This window comes from Lepisma saccharinum, chromosome 4 (genome assembly GCF_977018435.1).
Source record: "Lepisma saccharinum chromosome 4, izLepSacc3.1, whole genome shotgun sequence".
In the NCBI taxonomy this organism is placed as follows: domain Eukaryota; kingdom Metazoa; phylum Arthropoda; class Insecta; order Zygentoma; family Lepismatidae; genus Lepisma; species Lepisma saccharinum.
Window position 1 is genome coordinate 38,674,237 of NC_139232.1, and position 21,608 is coordinate 38,695,844.

Genomic DNA, 21,608 nt, shown 5'->3' on the forward strand with positions numbered 1-21,608 from the left:
CTGTTTTTCACTAATTTCTTTTTTGAGAAAGATCTTTCTCCGGTGCAGTTTGTTACCATTAAGACCAAATACATTCTAAAGAGAATTTCGACATTGGGAAATGTACTGCGGAACGGGTCCTTACTTACAATATTATACATAGACAGTTCCATTGGGACGTCTTCCTGATGTTTGACATTGCTACTGCTTACTAGGTGTGCAAACTATATCAGCTCATTCTCTAGCGAGGGTTCCAGATCGTCCTCGTAGATGCTCACAAGCTCGCGAGCTGCAGATGTAATTTCTGTTGGAGTTGCCACTGCAGGTTCATTTAGAATATTGAACCTCTTTGTGTCAGTTTCATAGGGAAAATCCTGTCTGCATGTAATGAGGTGATTTGATCAATCACTGGAAGAAAACTTTCCACTCTGAAATGTTCACTAGGCGAGAGGTGGATTTGAGGTTCATTTTCATAGTCAAGAAGATTCAGTCGGACGTTTCTCACCCGCTGACGTGAGTGTTCCTTATTGTACTCTTCTGTGCCACTTCTTCTTCTGGATATCTCCTCATATTCAGAAAACGAGTTATTTTTTGATTCTACGAACTTCTTTAAGGATCTCAAAATGTCAATGGCAGACTGAAGAACTAACCTTGGATCACGGAGTATTTTGCTCGTAACATCAAATCTCTCAAAAAAATGTTATTCCAGAAGACGGCTAACAATGCGATTTCCAGGGACGACATCTGCAGTGAGAGCCCATTCGCTTCACTTCTTACAATACCCTTCTCTTCTTTGTCATTGCCTATTTCGACAAGAGCTTCCTTAAATTTTTCGTAACCTTGGACTATGGCTTTTGTGGCATCTGCTCTTTATGCCCACCGAGTCTCACTTAAACTCTTGGGAACATAGTATTTCTCTTCTGCTTGTTTAACTTATCCACCAATATTTGATAACGGTGAGGTGATGCTGTGAAGAACACATGAAGCCTCTGTACAAAATCGAAGAAATGAATAGCTGCAGGACATGCATTAGCCGCTGCTATCCCTATCAGATCCAAAGAGTGGGCACAACATGATACTAGCTCTGCTAGTTTATTTTTTTCCTTGACGAGAGCTTGCATGCCTTTATTCTCTCCACACATATTCGCAGCATTATCAGTATATATAAAGTACACTCAGATATCTACAAATAGATCGGCTGAGAGTTGTGCTACAATTGGATCCAGAAGAGTGTAGACATACGACAATATTAAAGTTTTCTTGATTTTTAAAATACAACTTCTTATGTAATTTTTCACAAGCATAGTCAGCTGGTTAATTTTTTTTTTTGGTGGAGGCCCTTCACAGCTTACTTTTGGTGGGGGCCCCGAGGCAATTGCCCAAGTTGCCCATAGGTTAATCCGGCCCTGGTAGCAACTGATATTGGGTAATCTTTAATGCATTATCCATATATTTGATTGATGCGATGGTCCAATTCTAAAACCATGTGTAGTAAGTGGTATTCCAATTAAAATATTTGAACATTTCGCGGCGGTGCTGTAAGCCAGCCACGCCGCCACCAGGGCGCCGCGGCGCACACATTCGGATCCACTGGCGTAGGAGGTTGTGCCTCCCCTACACTACATTTGTAATATTATGGGGCAAATGGCCCTCTTGCGCCCCCTTGCACACGCCTATGTCATAAGGTATCAATTGGTGGAAGGTTGGATGAACCCGAGAATAGCTTATGCTTATGCTTGTCTGATTGTCGTCCGAATTCTTTATGCCTGTGTGTCAGTCAAAATCGTACCGACTGAATAACGACAATGGAAAGTATAGTAGTTAATCACAATTTTTGCATTATTTGTTAATTGGAATAGAACTGTTGTTTTGATGTTCATAGTACTTTCTTTGATACCAACAGGTAAAATGTCCAGAATGCAGAGCAGAACATCGCATTCCATACCAAGGAGTCCAGGGATTCCCCACCAACGTAACGCTGCAGAGGTTTCTGGAGCTCCACATCGAGATCACCGGAGAACTTCCAGACCCGACAAGTGGCCAGGTCATGGAGAGGTGCAACGTATGTTCGGAGAAGGCGTACTGCACCATCTGCACTCACTGCGAGAAGAAGATCTGTCCCGACTGCAAGGAGGCGCACATGGACATACTCAGGAGAGAGATCTCGAGGATAAACAACCAGATACGAAGGGCCCTGCACAGGCTGCAGGACTCTCTCGCTATAGTCGAGAAGAACATGCTCAACCTGCAGCAGAACTGTTCGTCCGTGTCCGAAGAGGTTGACGAAATTTACCGACGCTTGGCGAAAGCACTGAAGGACCGAACGGAGTACCTGCGTTGTGAGATTGACCGATACCTGACTACGGAACTGAGAAACCTGGCAACTCTGAAGGACAACCTGGAGCAAGAGATCTCAAATATCCAAAGCAACTGTGATCTGGCAGACAAGTACATGACGGAAAATGTAGAGTGGGACGACTGCGAGTTAATGGATGCCAAAGAAATATTCCTCAAGACCATGGAATTTATCAGGAACTTTGAATACGAACAGAGCGACTACCAGAGAAGGGTGAGGTTCTCGATGGCTCAAGATCCAAACACGCTCGTCGTAAACCTGGCAGGGTACGGTGAACTTACGATAAACATGCCGCAGCAGTTTACGGGCGGAATGCTGCAACCTCCCGCTACGCCGGGATTAATGAGAAGCAAGAGCGACCACAGGTTGGCGACGCAGTTCAGGCAGCAAGAACAAATGTACGGAGGCTACGGCGGAGAAGAACCTTCTGGCCGCGTATCGCCCTTGATGGGACGGAAATTCGGGGAGCGGTATCCTGCAAACCGAGAACGGTACAGCCAGGACACTCGGTACGGTAGAGGAAGCGCCGATTACGGAAACGAGTTCGAATCTCCGTACGACAACGACAACCGAAGATCTCGGTACAGATCTCGTTTCAACCGACACGCGGAAGGTGCAGATTCGGACGAGCCTCAGGGACGGTCGGTTAGGTTTTCCGACACTCAGGATCCACCGGCTAGAAAGGAAAGGGAAAAGGTGTTCGACACGGAAGATGTAGCAAGAGGTCCGCTTAGTGGCATCACACGTTTGTTCGACTCGCCGCGCGTCATGAAGAGGCTTCAGGAGTCAGACGTCAAGGACAAGAAGAAAGATAAAGTACCACCGCAGCAAGTGCAAAAACCAGTAACACCAGCAGTCTTGCAAACAGGTTTGAAGAAAGCTCAGAGGCAGGTCAGCGAAGAGGACGAAATTTCCAAAATTAAAAAGCAGAACAAGAGCCAGGAGACTCAAGCCGCTGCGGGCACTGACTCAAGCCTCGTCAACAAACCGCTTGCCGAAAGGGTCGCGGCGTTGAAGAGTAAAGAAGAAGCTAAAGCCGCTTCAGACGGAGGCAAGCAAAGAAGAACAAGCACTGCAGACGACTCGGAAAGATCAAGCCAGCCTTCTTCTCCGACATCAGCCCGACCTCCAGCAGAAAGGCAAACCTCCACATCGGTCGCAGCAGAAAGCAGCGCAGATTCAGACGACAGCTCTCCCGTCACGACTCAGCAGCGAAAACCAGCACCAAAATCTGCCCTAGCACGGAAATCTTCGGGGAGTTCTGACAACACAGAAGAAAGCTCAGAGAGAAATCGACAACGGAGTCCTGGTAAAGTGTCCGCGGAGCGGTTTCAAAACCGATCGGCTAGTTCGGACAGCAGTACTTCTGAGTCTTCTACTGCTTCTTCTCCTGTGCGCAACACTGGCGCTGCCTACACAACCGAAGAGGTAAAGCAGAAGATAATATCTAAAGGGCAAGAACCTAGCAAAACACAGACCGATAGCGGATCATCTACACCCAGAGGTAGAATATCTTCCACGGGATCTACTGCTGACAAGAAAGAAACTACCACTGGCCGTCCTGGTGGACGTTTCCAGAGCAGATTCTTGCCTAGAGCGGCAACTCCAACCGCGGAGACAGCGAAACAGTCGGAAAGCAGCTCGGATTCCGAAGAGACGGATTCGGAAGAAGAGTCCGAAGATGAGTCGACTCCCAAGTCCAGACCGCCCGACAAAGAAATGGACAAGACAGACATCGGTCCGCTTTTAGCGAGAAGTGCCCAGGCGAGGGACACGACCAGCCACAAGAAGGAGGAACAGACACCCACTTACGGGAAATCACGTTCCGGCATCAGTTCACCAACAGCGGCGACTTCCAGCCCTTACAGCAGCGACAGGGACAGCGGAGGATACACCGGAAGGTACGGAACTCGCGCCGAACCCGAGAGAACCACCGACTATTCGGGCTTGGGAAGAACGAGGAGCGGGCTGTACGGCAGCAAGGACGAAACTTCGAGTCCGTACGGGAGCAAGTACGGCCGGAGACAGGAGGAGGATACCGGATCAAGATATGGAAGTAGCGGATACAAGAGTCGTTTTTTAAACAAAAGTAAGAGCTCTGCTGCGCTCTCCCCGGAGGACGATGACACCGATAAAGGCGGCCTAGGAACCTCCGGCGGCGGGGAAGACACGTACCCGAGCGGCAGGTCGAGATATGCGGCGCTCAAGGATCGCCGCTCTCGGCTTGCCCGCAGCAAGAGCTCTCATAATTTCGGCGGCGACGAAGACGACGACGCCAAGGACTCGACACCTACGGCCGCACCCTCTTCCTCATCTTACCTTTCCCGGTACGGAACCGGAAACGATCTCTCCAGGAGTCGCTCCACCCACGCCCTGAAGTCTAAGGAAAACTCTCCGGAGCGCGGAACGGGTGGAACGGGAACTGAAAAAGACGGCGCTGCCCTCAGCTCCTGGGCTCGCTACCTCAAGAATAAGTACGGCAATCGGGCCAAAGAGAAGGACGGAGGGTCGTTGTCGGGGACGACGCCGGCCGCGCAAGCACGAAGGCTCTCACTGGGGCTTCCGCTGAGGACGTCCAGTCTCGAAAGTTCTGACGACGACCAAAAAAACACGCCTACCTCCCCCACTTCACCTACAACAGCAGGTTTCGGAAATATACCTAGGAACCAGTACCTGCAGAAAAGGCGGCAACTTTTTAAAATCGGAAGTAGGGGGAGCGAGCCCGGATGTTTCACGTGGCCGCGAGGTATAGCCGTTGGTCCTGACAACACCATCGTGGTGGCCGATTCCAGCAACCACCGCGTGCAGGTGTTCGACCAGAACGGCATTTTCGTCAAGGAGTTCGGAGCGTACGGCAACGCGGAAGGCGAGTTCGACTGCCTGGCCGGCGTCGCCGTGAACCGAATCGGTCAGTTTATCATAGCGGATCGCTACAACCACCGGATCCAGGTGATGGATCCGGCGGGTCGGTTCCTGAGGGCGTTCGGTAGCCAGGGAACCGCGGACGGTCGCTTCAACTATCCGTGGGGCATCACCACCGATGCTCTGGGTTTCATCTACGTGTGCGACAAGGAAAACCACAGAGTCCAAGTCTTCCAGTCCGACGGCACCTTCGTCGGGAAGTTCGGCAGCATGGGTAGCAAGCCCGGACAGTTGGAGCACCCTCACTACATCGCAGTGAGCAACACGAATCGGGTAATTGTGTCCGACTCGAACAATCACCGAATCCAAATATTCGACGTCAACGGTCGGGTCCTCACGACATTCGGCAGCGAGGGATCGGAAGAAGGTCAATTCAAGTTTCCAAGGTAAGGATATGTTTATAACGCCCTTCTCAAGACTGAGTAATTACATATAAATAAACTAACATAGGTTTATAGCTCTTTAATATGCAGTCATTTATAGTGGCATTCCACGAAAAGTGGTTGAACTCCATAGAAATAACAAAATTAATTAAAAAGGGAAATTATTATTGTTTTTAATTGCATTAAGATTTAGATATTTGTGAATGCATATAATTTGCACATTTCACCAATAAAAGGTACTAGCACCTGCTGCCTATATGCTTTACAGACAAATGAACTCAAAATTTGAAACATTTTTAAAGCGTCACACACGTAACGCACTTTGGTTAATGCTTTTCGTGCATTCAGGCTATGTCGTCATACTCAAGATTTTATAATTTGTTAGCAGACACCACAAAGCACTTCATAATTCCACGATATCAGTTCATTATGAATATTTTAATGCAATATTATGTCTAGAACCTTAAAGTTTGTGTTTAATATGTCACAAAAGTAACGCTGGAATGTCCCTATAAAGTAACCTAACAAGTTTATATATAGTGCATGTTCTCATTAAAATTAATATAGTTCTGCTTATTTTCCTCATTCTAATACTTGACAAATCGTCACACCAATTTCAAAAATACGAATGTGCTAATCTTACTTTTGATATAAACGCATTTTCATATTCAAGTTCACACAAAAAGCAGGTTTTACATTTGGATAAATGTTGCATCTGTAAAATATGTCCCTACATATGGCTGTTGATTAGCTCATAAGTTAGCATAGGAATCTATCAACAAAATGTAGTCTGAAAGTGCATAAGGTGAAAAAGTCAAAATTTGCAGATTCGTAGTGTTGAAATTGGTGCAACAGTATATTTTCAATGTTTTTATATAGGGCTATTACATACAAATAGTCACGTTTTCCAATTTACATCCAAAATCGAGCTATTGTTTGAAAAAGTGCTTTAGGCCCACTTTTTGCATAGATGTGCTAAATGGGACTAGACCTACAATTGAAAGTAGTATCCAAACCACTGAAATATACAACTTTTGGAATCAAACTGGGTTAACGGTTTCATTTTCAATGTGGATGTTAGATATTCATCTCCCGGAATACAATTTGATACACTTCTTTCATTTTTTGGGTCTAACTATTGTATCTTCTATGGTGTGATTAATCTGACGTTAGAAATACTAATTGATATGAAACCAATACAATAATGGATAGATAAACACAATAGAACAATACGAGTTACATTCAATTAATTACGGGATGTGAAATCAATGAATCTCGAATCCAGTACCGTTCTACAAGGTTTTAGGGTCAGAAGAATACTGCGAACAGTAATCATATCTAGTAAACAATCCATGCTTTGTTTGTACGAAGAGTATTAAATTGTAATTTAAATAACAAAATTTACATAACATATTTAAATAACAAATATTTGCTCGCTCATACAGGAAAATATTCAAAGTCCCTTCACTATGCAGTTTCGCTGTTCTCAACAGTTTCCATTTCACAGGAAACTGAGTATGAATGGTAGAAGGAATTGTTTAAACCGGCTACCTAAAAAACAGAATATTGAGATTGGATCATTTTTTGTTTTTACGCAATATTGTACGTAATTAAACGTAAATTGTTGTGGTATTACATCATCGGTCGTTACATCACCCCCTAATAGTAATTTTATTTAACATAGAAAACAATTACTCATAGTTAGTAATCACCTTCATTATTTATTTATTATTTAACACAATACGAATATTTTCGCACCTGGTTTGATGTCATAATTTCCTGTAGTGAAATATTGCTCGGACTCTAATTTTAGGGTTATAGGGTGTAGATATACCAGCCTCTGTGGCAGAGTGATTAGAGTTACGCGAATCCTGCTTTACATTCTGCTTGTTCCTTCATATATTTCATCAAGCAGCATCATCTTCTTCGTCTCGATTAGCCTAAAGGGATTGAAAAGAGACGTAAAATAGCAATTATTAAATACAAATATTATAGAGATATACGCGTAAGACTTTCTACCTGTTAACTTGAAAGAAGCTTTTGTGTTATATTTAAATCACACTACCTCAAAGTACAATTACATGACGAACTACATTTGATAATGAGATTTATTTTCTCCCGTGTACATGTAGTACAGAATACATCATTACTTATCTTACCGTAGACGCATGAATTATTTCTATAGTCTTGTAGAACAACTATTTATTATTCATAGAAGTACCAATGATTAACGGAATTTCACTGTAGCCGACCGAACGTTCTGAGCCGTCGACTCAATTAAGTTTCAGGTTCGAATCTTGGCCTAGTCAGGTGCGGTTCCCTGTGTCTACCTTAATTTTATCTAATCATTATTCACTTTCATTGTCGTCATTATTAAAAGTGTCAAAAAGCGGTGGAAAGTAATAAAATAAACAATTATGTGTATATACTATTTGTGAACATGATTGCTATAAGTTCAATTTATGACGAAAGTCTAACGATGATGTGCAGTTTAGAAATGGAACGTTCTGTTATGTAGAATTGCAGTAAAATAATAGGATAAGATTCGATATTTCAAGCATGCCGTTGAAGCTGAGTGTGTCCCCACTAAGAAAAAAATGTGCGTCTATTGTCACGAATGTACACAGTAACAGTAATAAAAGTAATACTTTAATATTCAAGAATGAATTAATGTGTACGTAACGACCATCTGAAAATGTATCCAGTTTTATTTTTAGTTTGATAAAATTACAGAAAACCCCAGGAGAATTCCATCCGTGTTTGTAAGATTTGTAAAGTCCCGTCTACGTAGCAAACGTATTTTTTTCTAGGTTGAAAAAAAATATATTTGACTATGTAGCAAATGCTCATCTGTTATTCCCTCGATAACATTCACATTATGCCAGTTCTGCAACAAGCCACGTAGTTATATACCAAAAAGTTAAAAAATGTAACTACTGCTCTTAATCTTATCCATTTATTCATGTGAAATTATTGTAAACCAACGACAAGATTGTTTTCATTAAGAGTTTAATACCTATATTAGATTCTCGAGACGGTTTCAATCTTGGGAAACGATTCATAGTTAGAAGTGATATTTTCCAATTAATACAGTAACACTTTCATAAACTCAACTTACATAAAAAAGATAAGGAAATCGACGATAAAGTAAGATGCCACAAGTGACATCTAGCAGAATATAGTAAAAAGAAAGAACGCCTTGGAAAGTTTCCACTATATACTATCTCTTAGAGGGAGTTAATCATTAAAGCACACCATTACTATATAAAAGTCATATCTTCGGATTATTTCATTTCCTCCATTACATCCTGTATCGTTTTGAACAAATTCCATGTACGCAGCCTAGTTTTACCTTAATATACAAGTTTCAGAGCTGTTAAAACAAAATGTGAAAATATAGCTTTTAATATTTAATTTAGGATAACCGAGTGAAATACGCATTTTTTTTGCCCTCGAATTAATATTTTAGCTAACTTTATATTAGTGTTTAAATTTCCTTCCTTTAATGTTGTTTGGGATAAAACTTTTTAAGAAAAACACTAACATTAGACTTTCATTGCAGTAACGTCATCTCGCTGTATGAATTGTAAGAGTAGTGATCTCGTGCACTACATTTAAAAACAATCATAAATAGATACGCATGTCAAACGCTACTTTCTGTTTAATTTTGTAATATAGTTAATAATATTTATACTCTAAAAAGCTAATTTATTCAAATGAATTACAACCCTTCAAATTTTTAGTTACCATAAACCAAAGTGCAGTACTCGTTTCTTTATTAACTTTTTGTAAATTTGACTAAAATATTTGGTAAATCCAAACAATTTGGTCACACTTAGTGTTATCGATTAATCATTTAGTTAGTGGCCCATTGAAAAAGTTTTATCATCCCAGTACTTTTGCTACGAACAAGGAAATCATGGCAGAAACATGTATCACGAAAAGTAAATAGAAGCCAAGAAAGTTTGGTTAATTTTCTAGCCTTATTAAGAGTAAATTAAACCCATTTAAATTTTCTTTGTTCTATTTATTATTTAGTACTGTATAAAGAACATTGCTGGTCTGCTTAATGGTTGCCCGTAAAAGTAAATGAAGTAAGATGTTTAAAGAAGTTGCCGTAAATGAAAAATATGGATAGTAAAACTAGGCATAAATATTTTTAATTTTATGTGTTTTCTTTAATAATCTAAGCATTGTAATTCATTTTAACGTTTGTTTTCTTTAATATTGACTTTTCTATGACATAATAACCAATTGTAATTAAACTAAATTGGCACGATACGTCTCAGTTCGAGATAACGAATACAGTTAAGGTTAATTTTTCGATTCCCGTACGATGGTTTCCATTAATTCCTGCAATGCAACCTGCTTGCCCTTGAGTGTCAGTACCAACTAACGAACATCGCTTCTTTTCATTGTCACGCCGGTCACCTTCGCCCGTCAATTCTTTTTCCAGAAAGAATAAGAGATTCACGTCGGTAGGAGCCGCCCCTCCCCCCTTTCTCCAGAAGGAATTACGCGCGGCTCCAGAGATAGTCACGTCGTGGCGAAAACTGACTCCGAGAGCCCCCACTAACAAGGCAAGAGACGACGCAATGCGTTCGTGTCAACTTCAGGTAATTTTGTGGGTGTCACCCGGAAAACCCTGGCTTCCCGCTTTTTCTAACGCCGCTGTAACTTCACGTGTGAGATATTTTCGTGCAGCTAACTCGAAGAATTTAACCTCTAACGTCTCAGCATAATTCACATTCACTTATCGCTTGTTAACAACACTTATTAACAAATATAAGTAATGAAGCTTACCCTTGTTACTTTGCAATACAAGAAAAATGACGAAGTTTACTTTCAAAATCTTCCAATATACAGTGCGTTCGTTTTGGCTCTGGACCGAGATAGCGCGTGAATAACTTTTATAACACATGTTAGTATTCGATATGCAATATAATACATGCTAAAGATATGTGCCTAACTAAGCGAGACCTTACGGGACGAAAATGCCGGCATCTGCACCATGTCACGCCATGTCACCCGCTATCTCAGCCCAGAACCAAAACGAACGCACTGTAATAAGCTGGTAAGTGACCAAGATAATAATATATAACAAACAATTAATTAGCTACCGAAGAAATCAGCACCTTTTAAAAAATATCATTATTTATTTCCAAATACACAGTTCATTGGACTGACAAACTGCAGGACTAATCATTTCTTAATGTCAAATGTAGAGATAATTTCCTTGCTTAAGCTTTGAATTTTAGCGTGATTTTATCCTAAGAATTTAGTTTCCATACTGTTGGGAGTTCTGCTTGCAAATGCTTTAGTAGTTTTAGCGAATTCCGCCAAATGTAATCCACTAAAAAGCATTAAATGACACCATACTAGCGGTTAGCTCAACTATGTCGTCGAACCCATGCTTCACTTGACGTCCATCAAGTAAATACGTAATTTATCGATTTTTTTAGACCTTTAAGTCGATGGGTACAAAATATACCGATGAGTAAATACTCTTACTAAGCGAATGGAAACATACATTATTCATCAATTTCATCATATCATCACTCATAATCATCGTCGTGATAAACCAAAACTGGTCAAGAAGGTAAGCTAAAACTGGTTTGTAATTATAAATAGTGCCAAGTTAGTGATACACCGGATATGCAAATAAAGTGATTTGGAGATTTTTGCACTTCTAGCTTCAGTTTTGGTAATAATTATTCATTTTAGTATGGCGCAGTAAAATTGGTGGTACAATGGAAATTATGCCGCCATTGCTCATTCATTGAGTGCCCATTCTTGGCACCCAACGATGTTCGACTCTACATATAGTTCTTCTTTTCCTTATAAAATTTTATAGCTTATAAAAGTAATTTTAAAACCTCACAGTCAGTTAATCGTTGTTCCGAAGAATAGTGCCCATATTCTCGCGAATTGAATTTTTAAAAGATAGGCCACCGTCCCTGATAGCACGTCAGATCATAAAATTGGTTCAAACTAAAACAAAATGTCATGCTAACATTGGGCTGTAACTAGATAATCTCACTTAATAACGTTGATAAGGTCCAGGTATTAGTGTACAGCTAATAGGTTTGGCCTTCAAGCCTAGAAGAAGAAAAACCATTTAAAGGATATATTCTGTGTATAGCTTTCAATATCGTGCCTGATTGTATATGAATGTTTCGGGCATACGTACAGCTTTGAATTAAATACGTTCTTTGCTCATCGTCTGGTTTTTATCTTGTTTTTATCTAATACTCGTATTAACCTGCATTAGCATGTCCCTCACTTGAACCTATCAAACGTTTTAAAATTAAAGTACCTACTGACATAATTTGTTAATTTGTCAGGATAATTGACTGTTAGTACTAACTAGGTCGTTTGAAGCCAAAAATCGACCAACCAGACATTTTGTACCTCTTGATCATTCATTCAGCTTCTGAAATGTTAATTTTAACGAAGGCTTGGAGTCAATTTCCTATATTCCATTCCCCAGCATGTTCTCTCGCAATTAACCGTGGATACGCAGACATTAAAATAATCCTCCCAGATAAATATCTGGTTAAGATTATGTAACCTTTTAGTTAACTGACTCCGAATGACACGTGATTTCATTTAAAACTCTAGGCAAAGTCTCAATTAGCATTAAATCGACTTTCATGCAACGACCGTGTTAAGAAAAAATGGTTTGATAATGAATCGAAACTAGAGGTGGGCAGTCAGATCTGAATACGAGTAACACAAATTTAAAGTTCTTTGAACCAGAATTAAGTGGCATTCATAAATTTTCGAATTCACCTTTTAGTGGAATCGAATATTCCAATATTCGTTAGTCGATTTTTGCTTTTAGGATTCGTTACCCGATTTTGTGATTTTGTACTTCTGGATTTTTTACCCGATTCATTTGGATACGTTTCTTGAATCTTAAATCCAGTATTCGTTAGGCTACCTGATTTTAGAATGTTGGATTCATTACTCAACTCTCAAATTCAACATTCATTACTCGATTCTTGGATTCATTACTAAATTCTAAAATTCAGTATTCCTTACGCGATTCTACAATATTATATTTGTTTTCTGAAACCCAATTCTTGAATTCAGGATTAATTACCCGAATCTAGCTTTCTGGATTCGTCACCCGATATTCTACGTATGGATTGTTTCCAGATTTTCGATTACTTCATTCATTAACCGAATCTCAAATTCAGCCTTCCTTAGTATGATTCTCAAATGTTGAAGTCGTTACTTGAATCTCGAGTTCAGAATTCATTACTGTCCGATGATCGTTTCTTGGATACGTTACAAGATTCTAAAATATAGGAATTGTTTCTTTAATCTCAAATTCATTACATGAATTTCGAATATTGGATTTGTTTATTGAATCTCAAATCCAGGATTCCTTTCCCGATTCTTGAATACTGGATTCGTTACTCAAATCTCGAATTCAGGACTCGTCAGTCGATATAAAATAGCCTACTATCTTAAAAGATATAGATCCTCTCATACCTAATCAAACCTGATTAAGTATGTCGAAAACATACGTATGATTTTTATCTTGAAAACATGCACGTGGGATGATGACAGAAATAGCTTTCCACGAAAACATCAGGATTTTGATTGTAAACAGATTGCAATCTAAAAAGCGAAGGGAAGAGATTGGTTTGCGGCAATTCCTATTCAATAAACAGCAAGAAAAAGTAATTCAGATTGTCCTCCAGCGAATGTAATCGTTAGAGACCAATTTATGCGTACGAAATATAGCGCGGCGAAAAAAAAATATATTTTGAATCTATCGCAACTGCAGGAAAGGAAAGGTTTAGGTAGTGTAAAATATGCGCATTTCAATTGAATGAGCTCGTCCTGCCTTCATTTCCAGATGTCAATCCCAAGCAAACGCTCGATTTGTTTTGCGAATCATATAATTTCCATTTTGGGACATTTTAACAATGATGCCGCCCACGTCCATTTTGGTTATTTTCGTATGCAAATGAAGACAGGGTTGCCAGTGCTTTTACAAAATTATCATGTGGTTCACCAGCTTGCTAATGCGTTAGGAAGGTCCTTGATGTGATGTGGTCAGCTGCATTTGCATCAGCCCTTACTCACATTACCCCTTCCCCAGTCTCTAAAATAATTCCATCAAGTGTGTCTGAGGTTTACAAAGACGTTCTTCTTTGCAAAAGGCTGAATTTGTCGAAACGTTCAGGATAAGAGAAAACTTTGCATACCATAAAATGGCTCATTGTAAATTCTAGATATAAAGTATATCTAGGAGTTAAGTTCTCATTTTCCAAATTGTCAAATGAAATGAAATCATTTATTACTTGGATTAAGTGGTGTAATAATAAAATATTTTTACACTCATTTTTAAGTTAACTGATATCTACCTTCTCTTATTTAGCTGCAATATTAGAATATTTATTTTATTTACTATCAAACAATAAGACCTTTTGCTTTATTTCTAATTTGAAATTAACGACGTCAATATCCAACAAGGTCCACTGCCTCGTTCAACCCCTCTACCACCACTCCAATGATCTCCTCTCAAAGTAATAGATTTAAAATGTTAGGAGAGAGGAGAATACTTGTTAAAAATCACTAAAAACGCAAATTTGTGCACATTAAACATCACCGATAAAATTTCTATAAATAACATTCGTCAAGAGACATACATAAAAAGAGAGACAAGTTTTGACACGCGATAGAAAATACTTGTTCTTAATCGAACATTTGTAACTAGTGCTTCTCTATCGCACACATACATGTATGTATAGTGTTGTGAATATACGTATACATATCCTACATTTACAACATTATCCATCTTACACAAAATACTAAGAGTTGTCGCTTATCTTCTGTGTTAGGCAACCGGAAACATAATTCATGAATGTCCAACAGTAATCAGCAAGTATTTTTGCGCTCCACTTTTCCTAGTATCTTTTCTTCCGGTGAGTAGTTTTCTTGCAAAACCTCTTCGCATTTCTACTCACGGCACCAAGATTGTCAGGGAAGAAAGGTTGCTGTAAGTCCAAGATGTGTATTTTGAGAAATATACTCTAACCCATATCTTTGATTGACCGTAAGAGTTCTTCTCCCAGAACCTCTAGATAATTCAGGGTTTTATGACTTCCAATTAAATTTTTCGTAATCCTTCGGAAACACCTCCACAATGCTTTTTAAACTTGCCGAAGCAGATATTCGACTTTCCATCTTTGAGCCAAGTTCTTATTTGGGGAAAGGGATAACAAAAAGTTGAGTCTTAATTTGGCATGGCTTATCTTTTTCGCTTCAAATTACGAATCTCAGCAACTGCCCAAAACCCTTATTTTATATGAAGTGGAGGGGAAAAAATCGTGAAATTGACTAGTGAGTGATGAAGAAATTATTGTCAATGCTTTGGACATTCATGCTCGATGTAGTGATTTAGCCTTGATATCACATTTGAACCAGAAAGAAAATTTATAGCCGAGTTTCAAACCTGAAAACAACATAATAAATTTCAAATTATATGGCTCAATTGTACTTGGTGTAATGATGTTTTTCCAATAGGAATTTCATATTTGCATCTCATTTATTCATTTTATTGCATACATTAAACCTTCAAATAAGTTTTAGAAGTGTCAATGAAAAGTCTCCACTCTATTGCTTTATGTTCATGATCAAGTTCACGTGTCTCAGAACAAATTTTATTACAGTAGAGTAAATCATCTTCTTCAAAATAGAAATGTTCAAGCTCTTCCTAAAGTTGAACATAAAGACACACACTAGTGTCATGTTGAGATAGCCTTTCAGTTTGGAACATACAGACAGTACAGGGAAAGTTTTGCCCATTTTTTGAACACTTTCAAATCCTGAACAAGATCGTTTGTTTATATCAGTTTGAGTTAAGAGATAATGGTTGGAAGGTCGTTGGAATTACCATTTCACATAAAAAAGCGCTAAGGTAATCTTGTGTTCAGAAGGTATTACATAAAACGGGATTACCCTCCAGATGGTGTAGTGGAAACGTCGTCTCATTGTAATCAAGGGGTCTCGGGTCGATACCCAGTGGAGCCACGTCGTGGTTCGAATCCTACTTTAATCTGTAGGTCTAGTCGCGATTAGCTTGTCTGTGCATAAAATGAACTTTAAAAAATGAACTCAAAACAAACAAAACGGGATTAGACGAAATGGAAATACCTAACTGTCACGCAGTGTGTCGCAATTTACAAAACTAGAGAGTTCGTCACAGACTGTGAGTGATGGCAAAATGCCGGTTGTATATCTATATTAATTCAGCGTGAAAAGCTTTATAAAAATACACCTTTCTCTTCCGCATGCCAAAAATTACGTTGATCAATGTAATGAGACACCAAATCATAAATAGCTCGCATAGCAAAGCGCTTCTGCTTAAAGTGTTTTGCAAAGACTCTGCTGTGGTAAGGCTCGGTCTCGTCTCGATTGCAACCAACTGTCTCGTTGACGAACTGGTTTCGGCCCCGTAAGTACTTCGTACAATCGCAACATCCTGGCAACACAAATCGGCGTGGGAAGATTTAACACCCCGTCGCCCACTGACGGAGCCTATTGAAAAGTCCGGATGACCCCTGCGCTAAACAGTTTACCTCTCCTGTTACTAATTCGGCTTTTTGTGCGATCCCCAGCACATTCATTACACGCAATCTCTTATGAAGGGCCGGGCTGGAACGAACCAAATCAGCGTTCGAAACCGTGATAGAACGCGTCCTGCGAATCCATCGATTTATGCTGATCACGCTCGGCCAACGCGACGTGGGGCGTCATTTTATGCGTTGCATCATTTCAACCATGATATGTAATTTTATTATGGAAAAAACGAGTTACCTGACTATGAAGGTTAATGCTACCCCATTGTTAGCATGTGTGCGGTTCTTACTCACAGTGAATGTTATTCGTTTTTAACAATAATATACAGAAACACTGATTTGATTCAATCAGTCATCAATCTTTTCGTAATATTCACAAACCTGATAATTGTGACAAAATCGTACGGTAATTCTAAACAAACGGTCAGATTTACTAATTAGCAAATGCTTGATCACCAGCATTTTATTATTTATGTGCACATTCTCAATAGTTCTGTCAGAATGAAAGCTGGCTAAATGTTTAATAAAGCGGGGCCAAATATGAACAAATAGGTTGATTCTGTGACTTGGTTGTTAAAGGGATTGGTGTAAGGTTGTGTTACGTGCAAGAATGTTTGCTTTTTTAAATTGGTCTAATGAGAAATTGTATATTGGCAGTAGCGGAGATTGGGTACCAAAACTTAGGGGGCACGAACCACTGCTTGATCTTGGTAGACCAGGCTTAACATTAAGAGGCCATTTTACGGGGGCAACTGCCCCCTCACGCCCCCTCAATCGCTATCACTGTGTATTGGATTTGATTGAGTGATTTGCTTTATTTTACTTCGCTTCTTGTGCCACTTTTGGCTAACTTGAGAAGATGGGAATAAGTGATGATATGATGAAATTTATGAATGATCCATGCCCAGGCCAGGATTCAAACACGGGACCCCTGGCATCGTAGTAAGATGTGCTAACCACTCCGCCACGGCGGCCGGCGGATTTAATGTATGTAATGTATGATTATAGGTACTTCATGCAACTACCTGTACTTCTTTAACAATTGACGACGAGAATTAACAACCGAGGATATTGGATTAAGGTTTGAGTGTTAGTGGTTAGGTTTGATACTCGAAGCTTTCGAATTTTTTGAACCATCTAATACCGAGGAAGGAAACATGACTATACTCTGTCCCGTCTATCTCTGAATCAAGCGAACGAAAACAAGTCTCTGTGCATGTAGTGACGCGAGACGGCTCCACCAATGAACACGTGAGAGGCAATGGGATTGCATGGAAGGGGAAACGACTGCAGTTACCAGCCTCCGCAGCAGCTTGTACTCCTTCGCGCTGCTCACTCGAGTCCCCCCCTTCCTCTGCCGCTATGCTCGGACTTACTCCAGAGATAACCGAGACAGAGTATACATACTTAGACAGATTTGCCCATTTTTGTTTGGAAATGAAATTGCAGGAGAAAAAAGGCATGCGCGTACAGTGATTACGAATTCTGGATCAAAGTTGAAACTTTGAGTGGTTCTGTAGATCCAGAGAGACTCGTTAATAGAGTTATATCGATTTATCTTTGCTTTTGAAAGCACGTTTCCAGTGAAAAGTTAATTAATTTCATAGTTCAACGTTACCGATTACTTCTAATGGAACAGGAAAAGCTAGAATCAGTTCCAGAATTCATGGTTAGAGCATGACATCTGGGCAGTAAATGCACTTTTGGCTCATTTGCGGGCAATGAGGTCACGAGGAAAAGATTGTTGTCTGAAGGTGAATTGGATTTGCAAAGATTTTCTCTCGCAATTGTGAGGGGAAGGAGATTGTTATTATTAGGTAGGGGTCGCATACCGAAGTGGGAGCTACGCTTTACGTGCTCTTTACAAGTAAGCTAATCGTTTTTAAATCAAGAATAGGTAAAGGAAAGTAACATAGCTCTGTGATATTACGACAAAAACAAATACAATGTATTCTACATCTATGTCAATTATTAAACTTCGGTTATTGTTATTGGGATGATGCATAAGTTCGTAGCGTTTGTGTTTGGTATGGCAACACTGCGGTGTTAGGAGTGCTAAAGAACAAAAAGTGGCAAGCGGGAAAAGCGAACACTTCCGACATATTCTTCTGTCTGGGTTTAACAGAGGAGGAAATGCAGCGGATGCGGCTGAAAACATTTGAGGACTAAAAGTTGTAAACGTTGTAAGTGCCAAAAGCGAAAGTGTTGGGAAATTGCATCGTTACGCACATCAGCCCGTAAGAACGTGCACACCAGTGACCCCTTTACACGCCCTTTGAACTACTTAGAGGGCTACCAGCCACATTTTACGTTTACCACATTATAAAGCATGGCACATTTCGCAACTTAACGTGAGATACGGTGTCTGGATTATTGTGGCACTTACAGCGCTTACTAATTTTAGTCTTCATTTGTGCTTTGTACGGGGAGAATGCCTACAGTAAAGATTAAAGCAGGGAAAGAAAATAGTTTTGTCATTTCAAGGAGAACAAGCAATTTTGACTTGAGTGATTCTCCACGTTCAGGATGACTATCGGACTTTTATTAAGGCCGTTTAAATTCTTTAATCAACGATAATCCACGTCAGTCGAGCCGAGAATTAGCAAATGTGACCATTCAACTATCGTGCGATTTTTCATTCCACGGGTAAAGTTCAGGATACCTCACGCTTTAAGGGAAAACAACACAAATCGGCGAGTAGGCCAGAAACACTGCATCAAGTGCTGCTCCAACACGATAATTCACACCCACACTCCGCTAACATGACAAAAGCTGCTATAGAAGAACCTTGTTTGGGAGGTTATTTCACATCCTTCTTACTTCCCCGATCTTGCGCCTTTAGATTTCCACCTTTTCAGCTCTCAACCCACCAATCTTCAAAAACTTCTTTGGTAACGAAAATGCTCTTCAAACTTGGCTCGACAAAGCATTTGACCCATAATCAGCTAATTTCCTCACGCGTGGAATCGAAAAATTGTCCCATTATCTTTTGTTCATCTCAAATTATTATGACGTAAAATACTTTTGCCACGGTGAAAAATACGCTACAAACGTATGCAGCAACCCCATGTGTTTGTGTGTTAAACGACACGATGAAAATGAATGATGAATAGATCGGATGAACACAACGATAGTACGTACCTCTACCTGACCCAGGAAAATAGCTTAAACTGCGAGACAACTTAACCTTGGTGCAGATGCTCGTGTACTAATCCGCTTGTGAACAGCACGTACAGATTCTTCCGCAACAGTCTTGCATGAACCATAGACCAATGTACATTGTGTGGACTGAGAAAATAGGAACAGCGAGAAACACGAGAGACCGACAGACTGTGCTCGAAAATCATTTTCAATTTTACCTCTATACATCGATCTTTGGTGTCACTGAAGACACTACTCAGTTGGGAATCTAATGCTCCAAATTCTGTAACCAACCAGGCCCATTATCTACAATTTGATCGTATGTGATTACTTGTACAAATTAATTCTTGTCCTTTTTTTTTTAAGAAAGAAAATGCATATTCATGAAAAATAGTCTTACATTTTAATCTGCAAAGCAATCTCCATTGTAATTTATACACATTTTCCATCTTTCGGGCAGCTGGCGATAGAACGTCGGCGGTTTAGAGTCTATAAACTGAGCAATGCTATTTTCCACCTCTTGAAAGGTTTCTGAAGTGGGAGTCCACTAGATGGTGCTGTAGGGGCTGGAGTAGATAGTAGCACCAAGGGGTTAGGTCAGGGAAATAAGCCGCATGAGGTAGACTTCCCATCCCAATGAAGAGAGCGTCTCCTTAGATCAGAGGTAACCAAACTCGCCGAGGTATTGAGCTACTTTCTACATTTCAAAATACATGTCGAGCTACCAAGAGTGGATTCATTTTTTACGATCCTTTGTTGTTATATAAAAACTTTAAGATATATATTAAATCTTTACAGCACTAAGACGCCAGGGACATGAGCGTATGTTATATTTGTTAGTGTCCCTTTATCAATTTCATCATATCATCACCCCCATTCTCATTGTTACCGTTAGCCAAAAGTTACAGAAAAGCGACGCTAAATAACAAAGATTAATTCAAATAAAATAAAATCGAATTATTATTTTCAATTTCTCTGTAACATACAGAGACTGTCATTTCTTAAAGAGAGTTCAAAAATGTGTAAATACTTTTCTTACAAACAGAAAAATTTAAAAACTTGCCCCTAATAATTATCATCTTACTTCTTAAGAAGAATGAGAAGGATGACACTCATTTTCATCCACAACATTTGTTAATTGGGTGAATAGGTTGTCAGAGATATTGGAACGAGTTGTCCAGATGTTTATCGGCAAAAGCAGATCTTTCTGTCAAAGGTTTCACTCAAATATTGCTGCTCCTATATACAGCCTACTCGAGCCAAACCCGTCACGAGCTACTGGAAATAACCCCGAGAGCTATCAGTAGCTCGCGATCGACGGTTTGGAGATCCCTACTTTAGATCCTTTTGCCGTGTGCGACCTAGTGTTATCGTGCAACAAGATCACCTGCCTAGTTCCACTGCCGGAAAATGGTTATTTTCTCTCAAACGAATCAGTTTGGTATTGGAGTGCCCAAACATGGCGGGGAAAGTGCCAATTTAAAAAATCTTAACAGTAAAGTGTAATAGGTGTATTAATTTATGGGCCAATAATTATTTTTGTGCACATGATATATATTAAATAACTGTTTTGTTGCAGGTGGATAATTTTGTCAGAACATAGCCCGTCTCAGAAGAACAATATTCTCCGCGGGTGTATGTGTGTTGCAATGTTGACTTGTTTCAGAGCATAGACCTTTTAGCCTTTTGTACCATATTAGGTTATTCAGTATAATACATTGTATTGCAATTTACAGTAATTTACAATTGTGTAGATTCTAAAGCACAGGATGTTTTTCCTTACAGGGGAGTGGCCGTGGACGACCAGGGCTACATCTTCGTGGGGGATTCGGGCAACAACAGGATCCAAATCTTCCACCCGGACGGAGCATTCCTCAGGGCGTTCGGCTGCTGGGGCTCGGGCGACGGCGAGTTCAAGGGTCTGGAGGGAGTCGCTGTCATGCCCAACGGCAACATCCTTGTCTGCGACAGGGAAAACCACCGCATCCAGGTCTTTTGAGCAGGTACGGTGCATACAAAATATTCCAATTATCATGTAATTGCATGAGGAATTAGGATTTTAGCTATATTCGTAATTAATCGCTACGATGAGGATGGGTAAATAAATGGGTTGGAGAAGAACTACAGTCACCATTTCCTTTCTTAGAAGGGGCTTGAATTCAGGGTACCTGACTTTACAGTACATTTCACATAGAATTCTACATGTACCGTCCATACTCAATCGTAACA

At 40.0% G+C, this 21,608-nt stretch overlaps 1 protein-coding gene across 4 annotated transcripts in view; it reads left to right on the plus strand.

Annotated features, from left to right (window-relative positions):
• The window catches only part of tn (tripartite motif containing protein thin), an 82,868-nt gene that overhangs the window by 53,829 nt on the left and 7,431 nt on the right, over positions 1 to 21,608 (plus strand). For 3 of the 4 annotated variants that reach the window (XM_083120437.1, XM_083120438.1, XM_083120439.1), the window contains 3 exons: positions 1,883 to 5,643; positions 10,097 to 10,256; positions 21,165 to 21,382. In XM_083120437.1, the coding sequence (XP_082976563.1) occupies positions 1,883 to 5,643; positions 10,097 to 10,256; positions 21,165 to 21,382 (4,139 nt within the window). The remainder of the gene's footprint in view (positions 1 to 1,882; positions 5,644 to 10,096; positions 10,257 to 21,164; positions 21,383 to 21,608) is intronic. The other variant, XM_083120440.1, reaches the window with a different exon arrangement.